The 17619-nt window shown below is 49.7% G+C and overlaps 1 protein-coding gene across 50 annotated transcripts in view; it reads left to right on the top strand.

Annotated features, from left to right (window-relative positions):
- Window positions 1-17619, top strand: part of SORBS1 (sorbin and SH3 domain containing 1) — a 233556-nt gene that overhangs the window by 115150 nt on the left and 100787 nt on the right. For 41 of the 50 annotated variants that reach the window (XM_060405059.1, XM_042238980.2, XM_060405068.1 and 38 more), the window contains 3 exons: window positions 4777-4845; window positions 7465-7560; window positions 10180-10308. In XM_060405059.1, the coding sequence (XP_060261042.1) occupies window positions 4777-4845; window positions 7465-7560; window positions 10180-10308 (294 nt within the window). The remainder of the gene's footprint in view (window positions 1-4776; window positions 4846-7464; window positions 7561-10179; window positions 10309-17619) is intronic. The other 9 variants (XM_060405041.1, XM_042238982.2, XM_060405066.1 and 6 more) reach the window with 1 other exon arrangement.

Here is a 17619-nt window from a genome sequence, read left to right as displayed (position 1 = left end):
TGGGGCGGAACACCTGGGCTAGGGAAGACAGAAGGGAATAGGTAGGTCCCTGCTTGTAGTGCAGCCAAGAGCTGTCAGCTTTCCAGCCAGGATGTGAGGCAGAGAAGTTTCCATCTGGAGATCGAGGCCCATCTTGGCTACTGTGTGCTCCCGAGGCCTGCAGGCCGGGTGGGCCACAGGCTGACCTAGTGGATAGCTTGCTTAGGCACTTCCGAATCCTGCAATGTCTCCAGAGTGTTATCAGAGACCTCTGGAGGTGAAACCAATCCTTCCGTGTATTCACATTCACACGCCCTTTCAGCTGAATCCCAACTCTTGCCGGACAGCGTGGGCTTATTGGGAGGAGAAGGGCCCCGGGTGGGTCAGCTCAGGGCCACAAGTACCACCCTGCAGGCTCTGGCTTGTGGTGAACCCTTCTGTAAGATGGCCATCAGGAAAGGATCGCCTAATGGGGGTTTGTGAGGATTAAGTGAGGCAACACTTCCGAAGTGCTGAGCTCTGTGCTGCCCAAGGCCTGACCAGTGTCCCATCCGTGGGTCATCAGCCCAGCTTCCAGCCTTGCAAGGAGCAGGACTGGGCTGGTCCTTGACTCCGTGATGTTTCTGCTTCATGAAAAGGCTGCACCCCTTACTTTCCCCTCCAGAGGGGCTTGGGCATTACCAGTAGCCCCTGCTCTGTAACTCAATTTTTCTTCTCGTTGGGCTTTTTGTTCTTGCTGTAATTTAAAATAGGCCAGCACTTCCCCCCAACACCCAGAGTTTCTTGTCCTTCTAATATCAGGATTAACCTGAACTGGCATCACCATTCCTGGCAGAAATAAGGGCAGAAGAGGTGGGCAGGGAGGGGCCGTGGAGGATGAGGAGATGCCCTTGGGACTTCTCCCCAGGTTTTCCCTTAGGCGTGGTCCTGAAAGGAGGCATTTCCTAGGCAGAGTCCAAGAAATCTGGACCCTTTGACACGGTAATTCCCCTCTTAGGAATGTCTGTATTAATTTGAAAGAAACAAAAATATCACCCCCGTGAAGGTGGGGAGTGAGCAGATTCATTTTGTATGTTTACTTGATGGGAGATTATACCACTCATAAAAATGATCATCAGGAAGAAGGCAGCTATGCAGAAAATACTTGTTCTTAACCTTTGATGGAAAGGGCAGCATGAAGACAATGCATTGTCTTTATTCCTATTTTGAGCTGAGCTGCCAGTCATCAGGGCAGGGCTTTACCTGCTTATCTCCTTTTGTTCTCCTGCAGATCCACAAAAGTGGGCATGGCTTACCACTCCCATTCTAGAGATGGGGAAACTGAGGCCCTGTGTGGCAATGATTTGTCTGGGGTCATCTGGCTAGTGACTGCTGAGGCAACCAACTCCAGGTGGCTGGTCACCAGCACACTGTGCTGCAGAAGTGAGAGTCTGTGGTGATGGAATTATTTTTCCAAATTTCTTCAAGTTTGGTTGTTTGAGTTTAAGGGGGGGAAAAAAAAAACAGGAAAGGAAGAACATGGGTCTGGGCCTTGTGGAGGCTCTGAGGCGGCTGGCTTGGGGATGTTCGTCCCATTTTGTTCTTTGTCCCACACCCTGGGGCTACTTCAGCCAGATAGGGAGGCTCAAAGCCAGGCCTGCAGTCCTAAGAAGGAGACCATCAGGAGAAATGAGGGCAGGTGCATGGGGCTGGGATCATTGTTCAGTCACTTGGTCATGTCCAGCTCTTTGTGACCCTGTGGACTGCAGCATGCCAGGCTTCCCTGTCCTTCACCTTCTGGAGCTTGCTCAAATTCATGTCCAGTGAGTCGATGATGCCATCCAACCATCTCATCCTCTCTCCCCCTTCTCATGCCCTCAAATCTGTCCCAGCATCAGGGTCTTTCCCAATGACTGGCTCTTAGCATCAGGTGACCAAAGTATTGGAGCTTTAGCATCGTCCTTCCAATGAATATGCAGGGTTGATTTCCTTGAGAATTGACTCGTTTGATCTCCTTGCAGTCCAAAGGATTCTCAGGAGTCTTCTCTAGCAATTTGAAAGCATCAGTTCTTTGTCACTCAACCTTCTTTATGATCCGACTCTCACATCTGTACATGACTACTGGAAAAACCATAGCTTTGACCATATGGACTTTTGTTGGCAAAGTGATGTCTCTGCTTTTTAATACGCTATCTAGGTTTGTCATAGCTTTTTTTCCAAGGAGCAAGCCATCTTTTAATTTCATGGTTTCAGTCACTGTCTGCAGTGATTTTGGAGCCCAAGAAAATAGTCAGAGAGAAAAGATGGGGAAGGAAAATGGATGATATTTCTTTGACTTTTATTTCTGGCTTTCTGCCAACACCCTCTTCCATCCATCCCAGAAATGTAGGTGCAAAGGGAGCTTTGGAGAACTAACCTTCTGTAGATGAACTGGGGGCAGTGAACAGGACTGGCCTGTGGGGCCAGTATCAGGTGGTCCTGGCTGCTATGGTTGGAGGGGGTGGGAGAGGGCAGCGGCCTTGTTTGCCTCTGGATCCAGGAGTACCTGGGCTGACCTGTTGGTGTACTTGATGTCACAGAGGCTGATTATTAAGAGCCCAGGTAGGATGACTGAGTCTCAGCCAAATTCGCTCCTGGGGTTTGGGGCATTTGGGGAAATAGAATTTATATAAGCCATTATTAGAGTATATCTGATTTGTATATAGAGAGTATTCTATATATAAAAGCCATTTTTTATTTTAAAAATAAATGTTCATCCCAGCTGGGTACAAAGAAGATAAGTCATGGGATGGACCAAAACAGACTTCAAATCCCCTCTTAGTGATCTTAGAGCTGGGCATCCTTTCTGAGCTTTAGATTTCTTACCTGTAAAATTAGAGTTATTAACTCCTAGCTCTAGGGGCTTGGATATTAAGGATAAAAATCAGGTGCTAATTATGGAATGAATGCTTAAGCAAGGGCCCTTAGATCAGGCAGATAAAGGCTTTATAAAACCATGGCTGTTATATCTCTGGCTTGGTTGGCTCTTGGCTGCTTCCCTGGTATCTCAGACTGTTAAGAATCTGCCTGCAATGTGGGAGACCCAGGTTCTATCCCTGGGTCAGAAAGATTCCCTGGAGAAGAGAATGGCAACCCACTCCAGTATTCGTGCCTGGAGAATTCCATGGACGGAGGAACCTGGTGAGCTACAGCCTGTGGGGCTGCAAAGAGTCGGACATGATTGAGCAACTAACACTTTTGGCTCCTGGCTGCAGCGGAGTCACCCCAACTTTGCTGATGACGTGTCCTGCCCCTTGTCTTCTCCGGACTTCCACCATCAGTTCTGGGATGGGGAACTGGGTGGCGCTCAGGCTGCCAGTGGGCAATGAGGGTCTCGGCGTCTTCAGCTGAGCAGAACTTTGAAAGGTCTCCACCAACAAACAAGGTGACATTCAAGGTAAACCTTGAGGTACAGGGGGTTTCCCCAAGGTAGAAGAGGAGGCGCAGGCCTTCCTGGTGAGGGCCTCTCAAGATCCAAGGCCTGAAGATCAGAAAGCATCTGATTTACTGAAGAGGTTGTGAGGAGACCGTCATGGTGGGCAGGTGCAGGAGGGAATTGCTGCCGGAAAAGGGCTGGGACCAGTGGCTGAAGGGCGTAGAGTCTGGGGTGAGTACCCAGGCTTTGTCCCTGGGTAGCTGTTGGCCCCTGGGTCTTGCATGTCAGTTTGCTTTTAATCATCACGAAGGTCAATTTGTTAATTTGAATATAACCACTTATGCCAGTATACAGGCCATCTCACTTACTAAAAAAATTATATTCCAAACAATCATTTGTACGTTTGGGGGAACTTGATTCCAAGTTCAGTTTTTTTTTCCTCGTAGAAATGATAATGTAAATGATTGACTTCCCAGGGAACTTGCCTGGTGCTCCAGTGGCTAAGACTCTGAGCTCCCAATGCAGGGGGCCTGGGTTCCATCCCTGTTTGGGAAACTCGATCCCACGTGCCAGGATCGAGAGAGTTCGAATGTCGCAACTGAACATCCTTAGTTGTGTGCCACAACTAAGACCCAGTGCAGCCCAATAAATTTAAAAAAAAAAAAAATAAGATTTACTTCCCAACTCTAGACTCCAGTAGTATTTTTATTTTCAAATTAGAAGTGAAATGCAGTACATTTAAAGTGGAGGGTCTTAGAAAATCACATTGCTTTGTCCCATCTTGTTTTGTCCTGCACCCCGGGGATTTTCAGCCCTATGGGGTGTAGGTGGTGGTCTTAGTGATGCAGACTGAGGGCTGGGGTGGAGAAAGGGGCAGGACGGAGCCAGGGAGAGCGGTCAGGGGGCCAGGTCATCTCCACAACCAGAGCACAAGAGCCGTGGCTGGGGACTGTGGGCGGGGGCTGGGCCAGCGTGGCTTCCCTGGCTGTAGGTGTCGGGTGGGGTGGAGGGAGATGTCACAGAGCCTGAGGTTCTATCCTGACTGTCCGACAGCTCTCAGGATTCACAGGGATGCTTTTGAGCAGCCTTGGAATGGTGGATAAGCCTTTGTCAGGCAGGAGATGCCACTTTGAGGGAATTAATATTTTTTTTTTAAATGTCAGAAGTGAAACCAAGCCAGGAGACCAGAAAATATTACTCACAACACACATCCCATCCAAACAGCTTTTGCATCCTCCCTGGTTCAAGCCATAAAGCATTCTCAGAGCTCTCCCATGACGCTCCGGGGCCCTTTTCCAGGCCTGAGGGAGCCCCCGGGACCCAGAACTTTTCCCTGGCAGGACTCACAAAGGGTGGGAGATGTGATCACAAGCCTCATGCTCTTATTCTTTCTTTCTTGGCAGAATGTGACGTGGGTGCTTCCAAAGCCGTGGTGAATGGGTTGGCACCGGGCAGCAATGGGCAAGATAAAGGTAAGGCTCTCGAAGGGAAGCCTGGCATTTTTAGAAAGAGCTGGGCCCAGGGCCACCTGCCTGGTGGGAACAGTCACTGGTCTAGTTAGGCTATGACCTAGAGACCTGTTCCCAGGCTTTCTGAGACTTGAGTCTGAGGCTGCCATTTCCCACTGTGAGATAACATGTTAAACTGTTCCCAGCTCACAGAATGCTGCGAACCACCCACCAAATCACAGAGGCCTCATGTATATGGTGTTTATCATCCCGCAGTGTCTCTTACCTGGCATCTTACCTTCACCGGTGATAAATAGTGACATATTCAGCATCCTGACCCTGAGGCTGGAGCCTAAATAGCTGAAATAAATCATTTTGGTGATATTCGTTTCATGAGCATCCTCCCAGGTTTTGAATTTTTAAAATTTTAGGACAAAAGATGCAAGTGTGAAAGGAATGATGGATAGGATGACCTTTGAGGTCCTGTCTGTCATCCTATCTCTCATCCTGAACGGCCAAGCAGCGGGATTCCCACATCACTGTGCAGTGAGAGGAGGCAGGGGTTCGAGTCCTGGCCTGCCGCTCAGAAACAGACACCTCTTGGGATGCCCATTGTCTTTATGGCTATGAGTTTCCTTATCTAGAAAATGAAGAAATTTGATGATCTGTAGTATTTTTCCCTTCTTGAAACACAGGTTCCATTGATTCTATCATCCCGTTATGTCTTATGGTATCAGAGAGGGAGGGTAGAAGTCCTGTCATCGGGCTTTTGAGTCACAATGCACCCTCTCTCAGCGTACGTGTACAGTTTGACATGTTTGGACTTTGTCTGTAATTACTGTCTGGGTTAGCCAAGTATTGCTTCTGAGAGAGGGTGAAGTGGAAAGTCAGAAAGAGCAGCCAAGAGTGAAGGCGTGGAGACGGGAGGGGGTGGGGAGTCTGGGCCGGTGGGTTAGGGGTCCCTGTGCAGGAGGGGTCCTGTTGTCCTGCCCTTTGTGCCTCCCTGCCTGGCTGCCCTCCTTACCTGGTATGGGGCAGTGTTCCCAACCTGGGCCAGGTTGCTAAGGGGATGTTGAAGGGCGGTGCCCTTAGGGGAGTGTTTAAGCATCTTTTGAGGAAAGCAGGGAGACGTGGGTGTCTCATGCTCACTGTCAACCCCAGCCCTGTGAATCCATCAGGAGACTTCGGGGGTGTACGGCAGGGTGGCAGGTGGAAGTGTGCGCCACTCTCCTCTCTCCTCGATAAGACCCACCTTTGGTGGGAAAGTCAAGGCAGATGCACCCTGGAGCCATCAGGGCGGCCTGGGGTAGGTAGTCACTGTCGGGCTCTGGTCTCGCTCTCTTCATTCAGCACTGGTTGACTCTGAGCAGCAGTCTTGCCTCTTCCTCTGAAAATGGAAACAAAAACCTCCCACCCAGCCTCCCAGGTGGCCCAGGGAGCAGTCGGTAGGATTGCTGTGAAAGCACGTTTGTATCTGAACACATGCAGGATTGTTGTTGTCACTTCAATTCTTGGCGGCCAGATGACTGCCACGCGCCTTGTGGAATGGCAGCCTGGTGGACTGGAAGGTGAACTGCCCATTGCAGGGGTCCCTCCTTCCTCCCGTCCCCGTGGCAAGCCCGTCAGCATGATACTGATGCAGCCGTGACAGGCTTGGTTCCCAAACAGCCCAACCACCCCCTCCTCAGTTATGATGTGGATCTGGGGCCCTGAGGCCTCTGGGTGTTGCCTGTTGGTGTGATGTTGGTCCATAGCATGTGAGCGTCCCCCTCTCTTTATTTGCTGCCATTGGGACGGAAGGAAGTCTAACAACATGCTTGTTGTAAGAAGGCGGGTTTGGGAAAATGCCCACCATTGTGATTCCAGAACCTGGGGAGGCAGGGGGCTCAGGGAGGTCTGAGCACCTGGATTTGAGGTCAGCAGCCTCTGCCCGCATACCAGGCAGTACCCCAGCTCAGGGAGCTCAGCTGCTGTCAGCGTCCTGGGCCAGACAAGTGGGCACTGCCCAGAGTCTTAAGTGTGCATTCGGACACTTTGGCAAACTCTTGCCCAGGAAGGGGTGGGTTTAAGTAGACCATCTGCTGCCCAACAGATGGCCATTCTGATTTGCCTGGGGCCAGAGGGCTATGGTTGTCAGAGCAGGCCCAAGACCCCAGGAGTTAAGATCCTGGAGTAGCAGTTGTGAGGGCCGAAAGGACCAGGCGACTCTCAGACTTGTCCTTCCTCCACTCCTCTGCGGGCCTTGAGCTGTAACTCTCCTCCAAGGAGCCTTCTCCCAACACAGACAGCCCAGCCGTCTCCCAGGGGCCCCGTGGGCCCCACTTGGTCTCCCCTTCCTGTTTGCCAGGCCATCTGCGTCTCTGTAAGTCCGTTTGCCCAGAGCCTTGGCAGGTTCCTGGTGTGCCAGGTGGCACAGGCACTGGCCAGCTGTGTTTGGGGTGCAGCGGCGGGAGGGTTCTGCCCACCCAGGCGCAGGACTGAAGAGCGAAAGCGGGCTATTTTAAGTTCCTGCGTGCACTGCTCTTCCCATTGCTCTCTGCGGGCGACTTCCTCCTATTGTCCCTGCCGGTTCCTCCACTGCCTGAGGGTTTCCCAAATGTTTTTTTTTTTCTGGATGCACCATTTACCCTTTTGTGTTTTCAGCAACTGCCGACCCTTTACGTGCACGCTCTATTTCTGCTGTTAAAATAATCCCTGTGAAGACAGTGAAAAACTCTGCAGGCCTAGTACTCCCTCCAGGTATCTCTCCTTGGGTTGGTTTCTTTTTTATTTTTATTTTTTCATTGTTAGCAGATCATGCATGATCTTCTTTCCTTCTAACAAAGACTTGGAGGCTTAATTCTTGCATGTTTAGGAGCCATTCCCTCTCACTTCTCTGGCTGGTTTCCTTTCGTGTGTGTGTGTGTGTGTGTGTGTATTTCCTTTCGTGTGTGTGTGTGTGTGTGTTTCCTTTCGTGTGTGTGTGTGTGTGTGTGTGTGTGTTTCTGTGAGCTGCGGGCAAATATGGAAAGGAGCTGACAGGTGCTTTGCCCTCCCCCGCTTAGGGAGAAGGTCAGTCCAGAGGCTGAACATTGATTCCAGCTGGTACAGGTCTGAGCCCCTTGGGCGACTTATGTTCTTCCTAGAGGTGCCAGCTCCCCAGAGTTTATTTAAAATTCCACTGTCCCCAGGAACTAACGTGGCTGCCCAGGGCATTTCTGAATTGGGCTGGACTTGAAGCTGCTGCCTGATCAGGCTGTGTCTCTGGGATGCTGGCAGGGCCTTTTCCCTGAGCACTCCCTCCCCCCGCCCTCAGCGCCCCCCTGCATTCGCTCCCTGCCTCTCCTCTCTGTGGAGCCGGTACAGTTCAGTTCGGAGCTGGTAGAGTTCAGATGTCAGGTCGTAGCTCATAGCTCGTAGTGTTGTAGCCACGCATTTCGGGAAATAAACTCACTCAGAAGGACAGTGCAGATAGTAGAGTGCAGTTTATTACACCGGCGGGCCCAAGGCAGAGTCTCCTCTTAGCCAAGGACCCCGACCAGTTTTTGTGAAAACCTTATATACCCTAAGTGTACTTGCTTAAACCCACCCCCCCAAATTCCTTGAAACTAGTCTGAACAAAGGAAGAGAAAGATAAAATCAAAGTTAACCCGTGATTCATAACGCCTTAAGCCTAGGTAGTTTACAGTGGACAATTATCCATAGGCCTGTGGTCATACCCCACTAAGCATAATAGAATGTATAATTCTGTTTGGTTACACAGATAATTAGGGTATTCTTTTAGGCAATGGAGAATCTAGGTATGGGCCCTGGGGCTCTTCCATCTGAGGGGCCTGGTTTTCTAGTTGGTATGTTGTTCCCATAGATTCTGGGCATATAGCTCAAAGTCTGGTCAGGCCCAGGGTACAGTCCTGCTTTCCAAATGGAGCCTGTTATGTCTCTTTCCTCCTTCAGTAGCTTCCTCCTGCACAGCATGGGACAAGTGAGGCCCAGGTGGCTCTGTATTCCCAGCGGTGGTGCTTTCAGGAGTTGGGCCCACCTGGCTGTGTACACAGGACCCTATGGATGGGCTGGCTTTGTCACTGTGCCCCTCACCCTTTTGAAAAGCCCATGAATCACGTTTCCCAGTATTTCCCTGACATTGGTCACTTATCCTGGTAGGATTGGACAAGTCAGATGCTCTTCAAGGCCGCTGCCCGCTCTGCTGAATGTGTGTTTTGTGCAAGAGGTGCTGATGGAGCTGATCAATCCATTTTGTGACTAATGATTGTTCTGTTTATGCTGTCGGAAAGGGGGCTGCTGAGTGGGAAGGAGGAGCCAAGAGACTTGGTATTTCTTAGCCGTGGCACAGGAACGGGGAGGAGGTGGACATCTGAGCCCACATCCTGCCTGCTGCCCACCTTTAACTTTCCCCACAGTCCCACTCATGACAGTTTTAGGCCTGAGATCCAGGCTGGGCCTTAAGAACTTGGAAAACTGAAATTCAGCTCCACTCAGCCTCACGGAGAGAAACGGTCAGCACGTGTGCCTCCCAAGACTGTGTGGTCTGCTGGTTTTCTTGCCTCCTCCTTACTGATTTTCCTGGAGGGTGAACAGCCTGTTTTGAAGCCTATTTTGAAATCCTCAGTGCAGTTCTGAAAGATGACCTGGGTCTGCTGTGAGGCCACTGTGAACTGTAGGAGGGGTCAGGGCCCAGGGAAGGCTCGGCTGGAAGTGCCACAAACACTGTTCCTCGAAGGATTTAGCGTTTCTAGCCGTTTTCTTTGGTGCGAATTTTCTTCATTAAGTTTGGAATGTGAAGTTCCGGGCCTCGTGATCTTTCTCCCCAGGCAGCACATCCTGTCTCACCCCTGCAGGGGGCTTGGCTTGCTGGCACAAGGAGATTGTCTTGCTTTTTCCGCTGAGGGACTGCTCTGAGCAATGATTGTCTGTTGAACCTTCACCGAATGCCCTGTGCTGTCAACTTGCTCTTTTATTAGAAGGATGGTGTGGGAACTTGAGATATCTTTTATAAATTCTTACTTGAACTGTGCCTTACTAATTGGTCAGAAATCTGCTCACCAAACTAAACTTCATTTAATAAAAGAAATCAACCCGCTTTGGTTTGGAAATATTCCCAGCCGACATTGTAACGCATCCATTGACTCAGAACTCACTGTGCCTCCATTCACTCCTAACCTCATGATGGGTGGGAATCCCTGAAAATATGATTTGTCCCTCTCCACCATCCACAGATTAATTTTCATTGACTGCAAGACTCTGCCTGTTTGTAACCAGGTTCATCTCATTCCCCAGCTGGACCAAATTGCTGGCTGATTATAGGTTTAATTCTTCAGGCGCCCTGGATTCAGTCTCCCCTTTTGGATCTTTCCTTTTCAGACATGGATCCGACAAGAATCTGCACTGGGAAGGGAGCGGTGACTCTCCGGGCCTCATCCTCCTACAGGGAGATCCCAAGCAGTAGCCCTGTGAGCCCCCAGGAGACCCCGAAGCAGGAGAGGAAAACAGGTGCGCTGCTTTGGAGACCTAGGGGTGGAGGTGGGAGAGCGCGGAATCCATCGGCTGCCTCCTGATTCTCAGGGGCCCCTGCACAGTCTGCTTCTGTCCCTGCTGTGGTGGGTGATGATCACTGCCCTAAATGAACAGGTACTCACTGGCTTCAGGCAAAGGCATGGCAGCAACCACTGTATTCTAGCTTTTGATGGAAAGTGGGCAGTCTGCGGCTCTGCAGACTGTGTTCAGGAGGACAGAGAAGGCTTAGGGGTCTCGGGAGGGAGTGCTGAGATAGCCTCCAGGTTAGGCTTGTCTGAGCCCATCCCCACTTCTGGCAGCTCAGCTGTGACCATCCAGGTAGGGCTGGGGCAGAATCCCAGGGAGACTGAGAAGTGCAGGTGGCTTTCTGGCCTCATTAGCTCCCAAGAAGACAGGGAGGTGACCTGAGGCAGCAGGTCTGCAGAGCATGTCTAAGGCCAGTGCAGACGAGGACAAACGAAGCCCTCTCCCCGCCCCATCCCATCTCTCAGGAAACCCGGGTGCCTAGAGCTCCACATTGTGGTGGAGACCTGGGACTTTGGATTGGTTATTTTTAAGAAACAGTAGACACAAGTGCGTGTATGCTAAGTCACTTCAGTTGAGTCTGGCTCTTTGAGACCCCATGGACTGTAGCCCACCAGGCTCCTCTGTCTATGGGATTCTCCAGGCAAGAATACTGGAGGTGGTTGCCATATCCTTCTCAGGAGCTCTTCCCAACCCAGGAATCAAACCCAGGTCTCCTGCATTGCAGGCAGATACTTTACCATCTGAGCCACTGCCCAGATCTGGGATTTTGGAACATTATAGATGGGATTCATGTCCTGCCTCCGCCCCCTGTTGGCTATTCAGCCATGGATGAGATAGGTGGTCTCTCTTAACTCTGGTGAACCCATCTGAAAAATGGGGTTGAGAACTATACCTGCCTCCCAGCACTGTTGTGAGGATGAAGTGTGTAAAGCGTTTCGTGCCACACCTGGTGGCATGAGATGAGCTGGCAGACCTTAACCTGCTCTTAGCAGGTTATGATGGTTTGGAACTCTCTGGGGAGCCCTTTCTGCAGCCCAGGTGTTTCTGGGAGTTGGGAAAGGCTGACTTTGAGGTTCCCCAGGCACTGTTACCTTAGGCTGGGGCAGCCCCTTTCCAACCTGAAGGGCAGTATTTCTCACACTTCAGCTGATCGTATCAGAATCACCTTGGGTGGAGAGCCAAGTTCCCAGAACCTAGCTCAGAGTGCTAGACTTTATGATTCCTACCTGTATGCCTGAGGTGGGGTCCGAGGTTTTGCCATCAGGTCATGCTGATGCTACTGGTCCCAGGACCACATCTGAGAACTCTCACTATAGGGGATGGGTGTTTTCTCCCATCTTGAAGGAAGGAAATGCAGAGAGAAAATGAATTGGGGTGATGACCACTTCCTTGGGGCCAGAGACATGCAGACTCTCTTGGTATGGTGGGGAATGGTGTGCTGTGATAGATGGAATTATATAGGATGAAGATGGTCAGTGCCCAGCATCCTGGAAACCTGACTTTCTGTCCATCCCAGCCCATGGAACAGGTACCAAAGCAGATATCCAAGGACAAGTCCAGGCTGAGTACAAGCCCTATTCTGGTGTGTTGGTCCCCATGGAAAGCTGCTTTATCCCTAGGCTCAGGGGAAGGTGTAAGTGGCCTCCAGCACTGTAGGCTGACAGCAGCTTCTTGACTGTATTCCTAAACCTAACTCTTGCCCTCCTGAACCTAACTCTTGCCCCACTACAGCTTGCCATTCTGGTCTCAGGAAAGGTGGTGACATTGGGAAGATCCAGCTCCCAAGCTGGAGGACCTCTGGGGAAGAGAGAACCCTAAGGGATAATTTAAAGAGAAAGAACAGACTGCAGCCCCATGTTCTGATAAAATAACCAATCAACTGCCTGGCCCTTCCTCTGGTGGTGAATGGGACGAGAAGGGGCCTTGAGCTCCCCCTGGTGGTCACAGTGTGGCACAACACAGAGCCCCGATGTTACTCTGCCTTGCCATCTGTAGGCTTGCACTCCAGTACTATGCAGTGGTACTTTAGGAAGCTCTCTCTAGTCCCCAGATAATTCTATATCTTGCAGATTTGTAACAGCTAATTTGAATTTTAAAGGATCTTGTTTTTAAAATGGAAATACCTTGAAGGATTAGGGGATGGCTATCAGTCATTCACATGAAAGTGAAGATGTTAGGCCCTTGGTCATGTCTGACTCTTTGCGACCCCGTGAAATTCTCCAGGCAAGAATACTGGAGTGGGTAGCCATTCCCTTCTTCAGGGGATGTTCCCAATGCAGGGATCAAATTCAGGTCTCCTGCATTGCAGGTGGATTCTTTACTATCTGAGCCACCAGGTCTCCCACATTGCAGGCGGATTCTCTACCAGCTGAGCCACAAGGGAAGCCCAAGAGTCCTGGAGTGGGTAGCCTATTCCTTCTCCAGCAGATCTTCCTGACCCAGGAATTGAACCGGGGTCTCCTGCATTGCAGGCCGATTCTTTACCAACTGAGCTATCAGGGAAGCCATATCTTACACTAAATTTAATCTTTGTAGATTATTTTCTGCCAGATAACAGAGATCATTAAGTCCAAATCAGCAGACATTTATTCTGCAGCATATAGGAGCTAAACATCACCAAGAGTCACCAGGAATTGTGATGAGAAAGGGAGAAAAGGGAAAAAATTTTAGGTGCATTATGCGAGCACAAAAAGCAGTTTATTCCAACAGGAGAATCAGGTGTGGGTCCCTGCTTCACTGTTTTCTGACCATGCATAATGTCACACGTTTGAAAGATGAATGAAGGGTGAAGGTTCAATGGTTTCTAAGCCTTTCTAGTTCCAAAATATTTTGTAAATTTAGAAGTTTGGAAATTAAACTGATACAGGGTCTTCTTCACTGGAGACAAATTCAGGGTTGTATACCAGGCCAGTTTGGGTGGAAAGGAAAAAGCTGGGGTTGAGTGGGAGGCCAGGGAAATACACTGATTAGGTGTCTAACAGCAATAAGTTAGCACTGGAGGTGAGTTTAAAAGAGGATGCAGCTCCAGTGAGCCTTTAAGGACTGGAGGGACATTCTTGTTCTCTTATCCTTCGGGTCCTTGGTGAGCATCCTACTGTCTCTTGACTCTGCTGGGTGTGTGTGGCTCTCCAGCCCTACTCACCCCTGCCTACTCCTTTCACCTGAGCCTCTGAATGACAACTTGCTGGCCCACACCAAGCCATTGGGCCTTGAATCGCCTCATGAAAACAGTTCTCAGCTGTGCTTGCAGGCAGCCATGCCAGCCTGGACTGGGAGCCCAAGCATGAGGCAGGACGCCTTGCCTGGCTCTTGCTAAGGATCAGGTGTGCTTCCTGTTCCTGGTGTCTTTACAGATAGCGCATGTCAGATGCCAGCTGCTCCGCCTGCACCACCAGGCCCAGCATGTGTGCCCCAGCCTCTCGGTCTGTTTCTCTCTGCCTTCCTCCTTGGCTTTACCACCGTCTTCCATCCCTGCCAGTCTCCAAGATGTTGATCATTTGCCTGGACTAGAAGCTTTGTTCTCACGTTACTGCCCCCCTGTGGCCTGATTTCCTTCTCTGTATGTCCCCTTGACATCCACATTTCAGGGATGTCCCCTATTCCCTGTCCTTGCTTCGCTTCCCTTGTCCTGTGAGAGGTGGTCTAGTTCTCAAATCACATAGTCCTCTCTTAAGGCTCAGCTCTGCTACTTACCAGTTAACCTTGGGGAGCTTCAGTTTCCCATCTGTAAAGTGGAGATGAACTTCACAGGGTTGTTGGGATTCCGCAGACTCATCCATATCAGGACGTAGCCCAGAGCCAGGCACGCACAAGGAGCTCTTGGATGGGAACCAGTCTAGTTACTAAAAATCAGGAGGCCACTGCAGAAAGACCTACAGTAATTCCTGTGAGCGACTCTGAGGGTCTAGACCAGTCTGGTGATGGGGGGCAGGCGAGGCGTTTATTTGGAAGAGTGGAGTGGCAGGGCTGGCGCAATGTCTCGGGAGCCTGGAGAGGTGGGACTCTGTGCTGAGCAGGAGGCGCCTTCCCTGGTTGACCAGGAGAATAAATGTACTCATGGAGATGCTGGATATAGGGGAGTCAGAAGGACTGTTGAATTCCATTCCTTGATGTATTGAGTTTCTTGGCAAGAGAAGGACTTCTAGGAGGAAGTTTCTAATAGGCATTTGGAAATTTGGAGTCTCAGTTGCAGACTTGGGAGCCGTCGGCATCCACGTAAACACTGGGAGGGTGGAGATGCTCTCTGAGGTAGAGTGACAGATGGAGCGCTCAGAGTTGCCCAGGTTAAACTCAGCCTCCATGTTTGAGGCCCTCAGTTCTGTTCCTGGCACTTCCGCCAAAAAAAAAAAAAAAAAAACACACCCACAACAACCTAAAAAACCAAACAAAAAACTCAGCCTCCAGACTCCTGCCTTCAGTGGCAGCTTGACTCTGGATCCTTGACCACCCTCCTAGTCTTTGAATGTAGACCTTGGTTTTGGATCGGAACCATCTGGAAAGAACTATAGTAATCTTAATGCTGATTCTCTGCCTCCAAGAGAGGCTTCTTCCTGCTTGCTGGTGTGATATCCTGGCTGGGTTTGGGTAATGGCCCTGTTGGTTCAGGTGTGGCTCCTCCTGTGTCCCCAGGTCAGGGTGGTTTTACTCAAGAGGAGATGGGGAGCCTGAACTGGTGGTGGGCGTGATACCAGTCTTCCTGTCTGGTATGGCCTGGAGACCATCAATCCCTTTGTTCTGACTCAAAAGCCAAGCTTCAGTTCGACCCTTATCCTTTATTCTGTGCCTGTTGGCTCTCATCCTTTCTGTCTGATTCTTGACTGCAAAGTTAGCTTTGGATGTAGAGATTCTTGGACCTGTAACCAGCTCATTTCCTCACATTTGCTCTCCAGAAATAGCAGTAGCAAGAAGATAAGAAAATTGACATTAAAAGAGTTAGACATTCCTTACCCCCATTAACTAAGAGTCTTTTTCATGAGCTCATATGTGATAAAAGGGGCCAGATGAGAAGTCAATGGAGGCGAAAGTCCTGACAAGGGAAGACTCTCACTGTGGTGCCAACTGCAAGGTCAGGGCATTCCCAAAACCACCCTCAGGTTTGATAATTTGGTAGCAGGACTCAAAGGGAGGGGGGGTCATGTTTAGGAACGCATGTAAGAATTAAAGATTTTAAAATTTAAAAATAAAAAAAAAAAAGAAAAAGAACTCATTTGAAAGCTGTTATAGTTCTGGTGAACAGTGAGAGGATGCAGATGAAATCAGCTAAAAGAAGGAGTGTATAGGGTGGAGTCTGGGGAAGAAGGACGCATGGCTTTGGCGGGGTTCTCGCCTGTGAAGTCAGGATGCGTCAGTACCTAGCATTGCGTCTGAGAACATACTCAGAGTGGTGGTGATCAGGAAGGTCATCCAAGCTGTGGTGTCCCTGGTTTTTATTGGGGCTCTTTTACATTGGGGTTTCCCTGGTGGTTCAGATGGTAAAGAATCTGCCTGCAATGCGTGAGGTTTGATCCCTGGGTTGGGAAGATCCCTTGGAGAAGGTAATGGCAACCCACTCCAGTATTCTTGCCTGGAGGATCCCATGGACGGAGGAGACTGGTGGGCTCCAGGCCATGGGGTCATAAAGAGCTGGACACAACTGAGCGACTTACACACAACACAACCACTGCCCAAGTGGTTCGCTTCACTCTCCAGTCCTTTAGCTGTGGACTCAAAAGTCCCCCAATCTCAGTCATGCTGTTGGCATAGCACAGACACAGTCCTGCGAAGATGACATCCCAGGCTCTTAGAGATTGACTCCTGGAAGCCAGAGAGCAAAGGCCAGACCTCCTTTTGGAGAGGGGTAAATTCTTTACCACACAGCATTAATAAAAATTAAATAAGATTTGGAACACTCTTAGACCCACTTTTAACACCTTTTCCTCTAACTCTTGGATACCCTACTGGGAAACAGAACTAACTCAATGAAAAGTGCCCTGAGATCCCGAGAAATGATCAGCCAAACAACCTTACAAGAGACCAAAATGAAATTAGCACAGAATGAGAGAAAGGAAAATAAGCAAGCTGTGGCCACGGACCAGAAAAGATTGTGTATCAAGAACAGATGGAGGGAAAGATAAAGCAAAATAAATTGAACTTTTCTCATGAAAAGGCTTGGTCTCCTCAGAGCTGCAAAGCCTACTGAGGATCCAGCTTTCTAAGCCCCTCCTCCGCCTCGGAACTCTGAGCCAATGTTTATTGAGAGAAGCATTTTTTACAGTATACCTAACCAGGAGTTAATAACTGATGACCATGTATATAAAATTTCACCTGTCGCACTTAGACGCAAATGGCCCTGGGCTGCTACCAGCTTTAAAGGTTCAGAGGACTAGGTACCAGATGAAGGCTGATGAAACGTCAGGAATGCAGCTCTTTTAAGGAAGAAAAGAATGTTCCGTAGGGTCCTGGGAACTGCCTTTTTGGGGATGGAGATAGGGGAACAGTCTTAAAGACTTGGAATGGGAAAAAAAAAAAAAGTGGGTTGATCCCTGAGGATATTATGTTCTTATGACTACTTATCAAATGGCGGAAGTCAACCACTCTAATTTCTATGTCTGGGAAATTTCTTTTCCCTTATATTTTGGATTCCAATCTTACTAAGCACACACTTAATGCCAGATACTTCCATTCAGTCCTTGTGATTCAAGAGATAGATAGGGCTTCCCTGGTGGTCCAGTGGATAAGAATCCTCCTGCCAGTGCAGGGGACAGGGGTTCGATCCCCCATCCAGAAAGATCCCACATGCCTCGGGGCAACTAAGCCTGTGCACCAGAACTGCTAAGCTTGTGCTCCAGAGCCTGGGGGGTTGCAACCAATGAAGCGCTTATGCCCTAGAGCCTGTACTCTGCAACAAGAGAAGTCACCACAGTGAGAAGCCTGTGCACTGAAACTGGAGGGTAACCCTGGTTGCCGCAACTAGAGAAAAGTCCCCCAGTAGCAGGGAAGACCCAATGCAGCCAAAATACAATCAGTAAATATTTAAAAGAGATCATCTCCCATTTCACAAAGGAGGCTCTGTCCCTTGCTTCAGGATATGAAGTGAGCAAAACAGGACTCAAACAAGGCTGTCTGATTCAACAGTGATGGTCCCTTTATGATACCTAGGGGTTTAGAGGAGCAGACTTACCTTGGCTTTCCATGACACCTCTGTGTGCCAGCATCACCTGAACAGAACCAACCAACCAACCACAGAGCGGACAAAATAACCTGCCCCCACATCCATGTACA

This window comes from Ovis aries, chromosome 22, assembly GCF_016772045.2.
Source record: "Ovis aries strain OAR_USU_Benz2616 breed Rambouillet chromosome 22, ARS-UI_Ramb_v3.0, whole genome shotgun sequence".
NCBI lineage: Eukaryota > Metazoa > Chordata > Mammalia > Artiodactyla > Bovidae > Ovis > Ovis aries.
The sequence above is the reverse complement of the archived record's forward strand: the minus strand, read 5'-3'. Positions and strand labels throughout refer to the sequence as shown.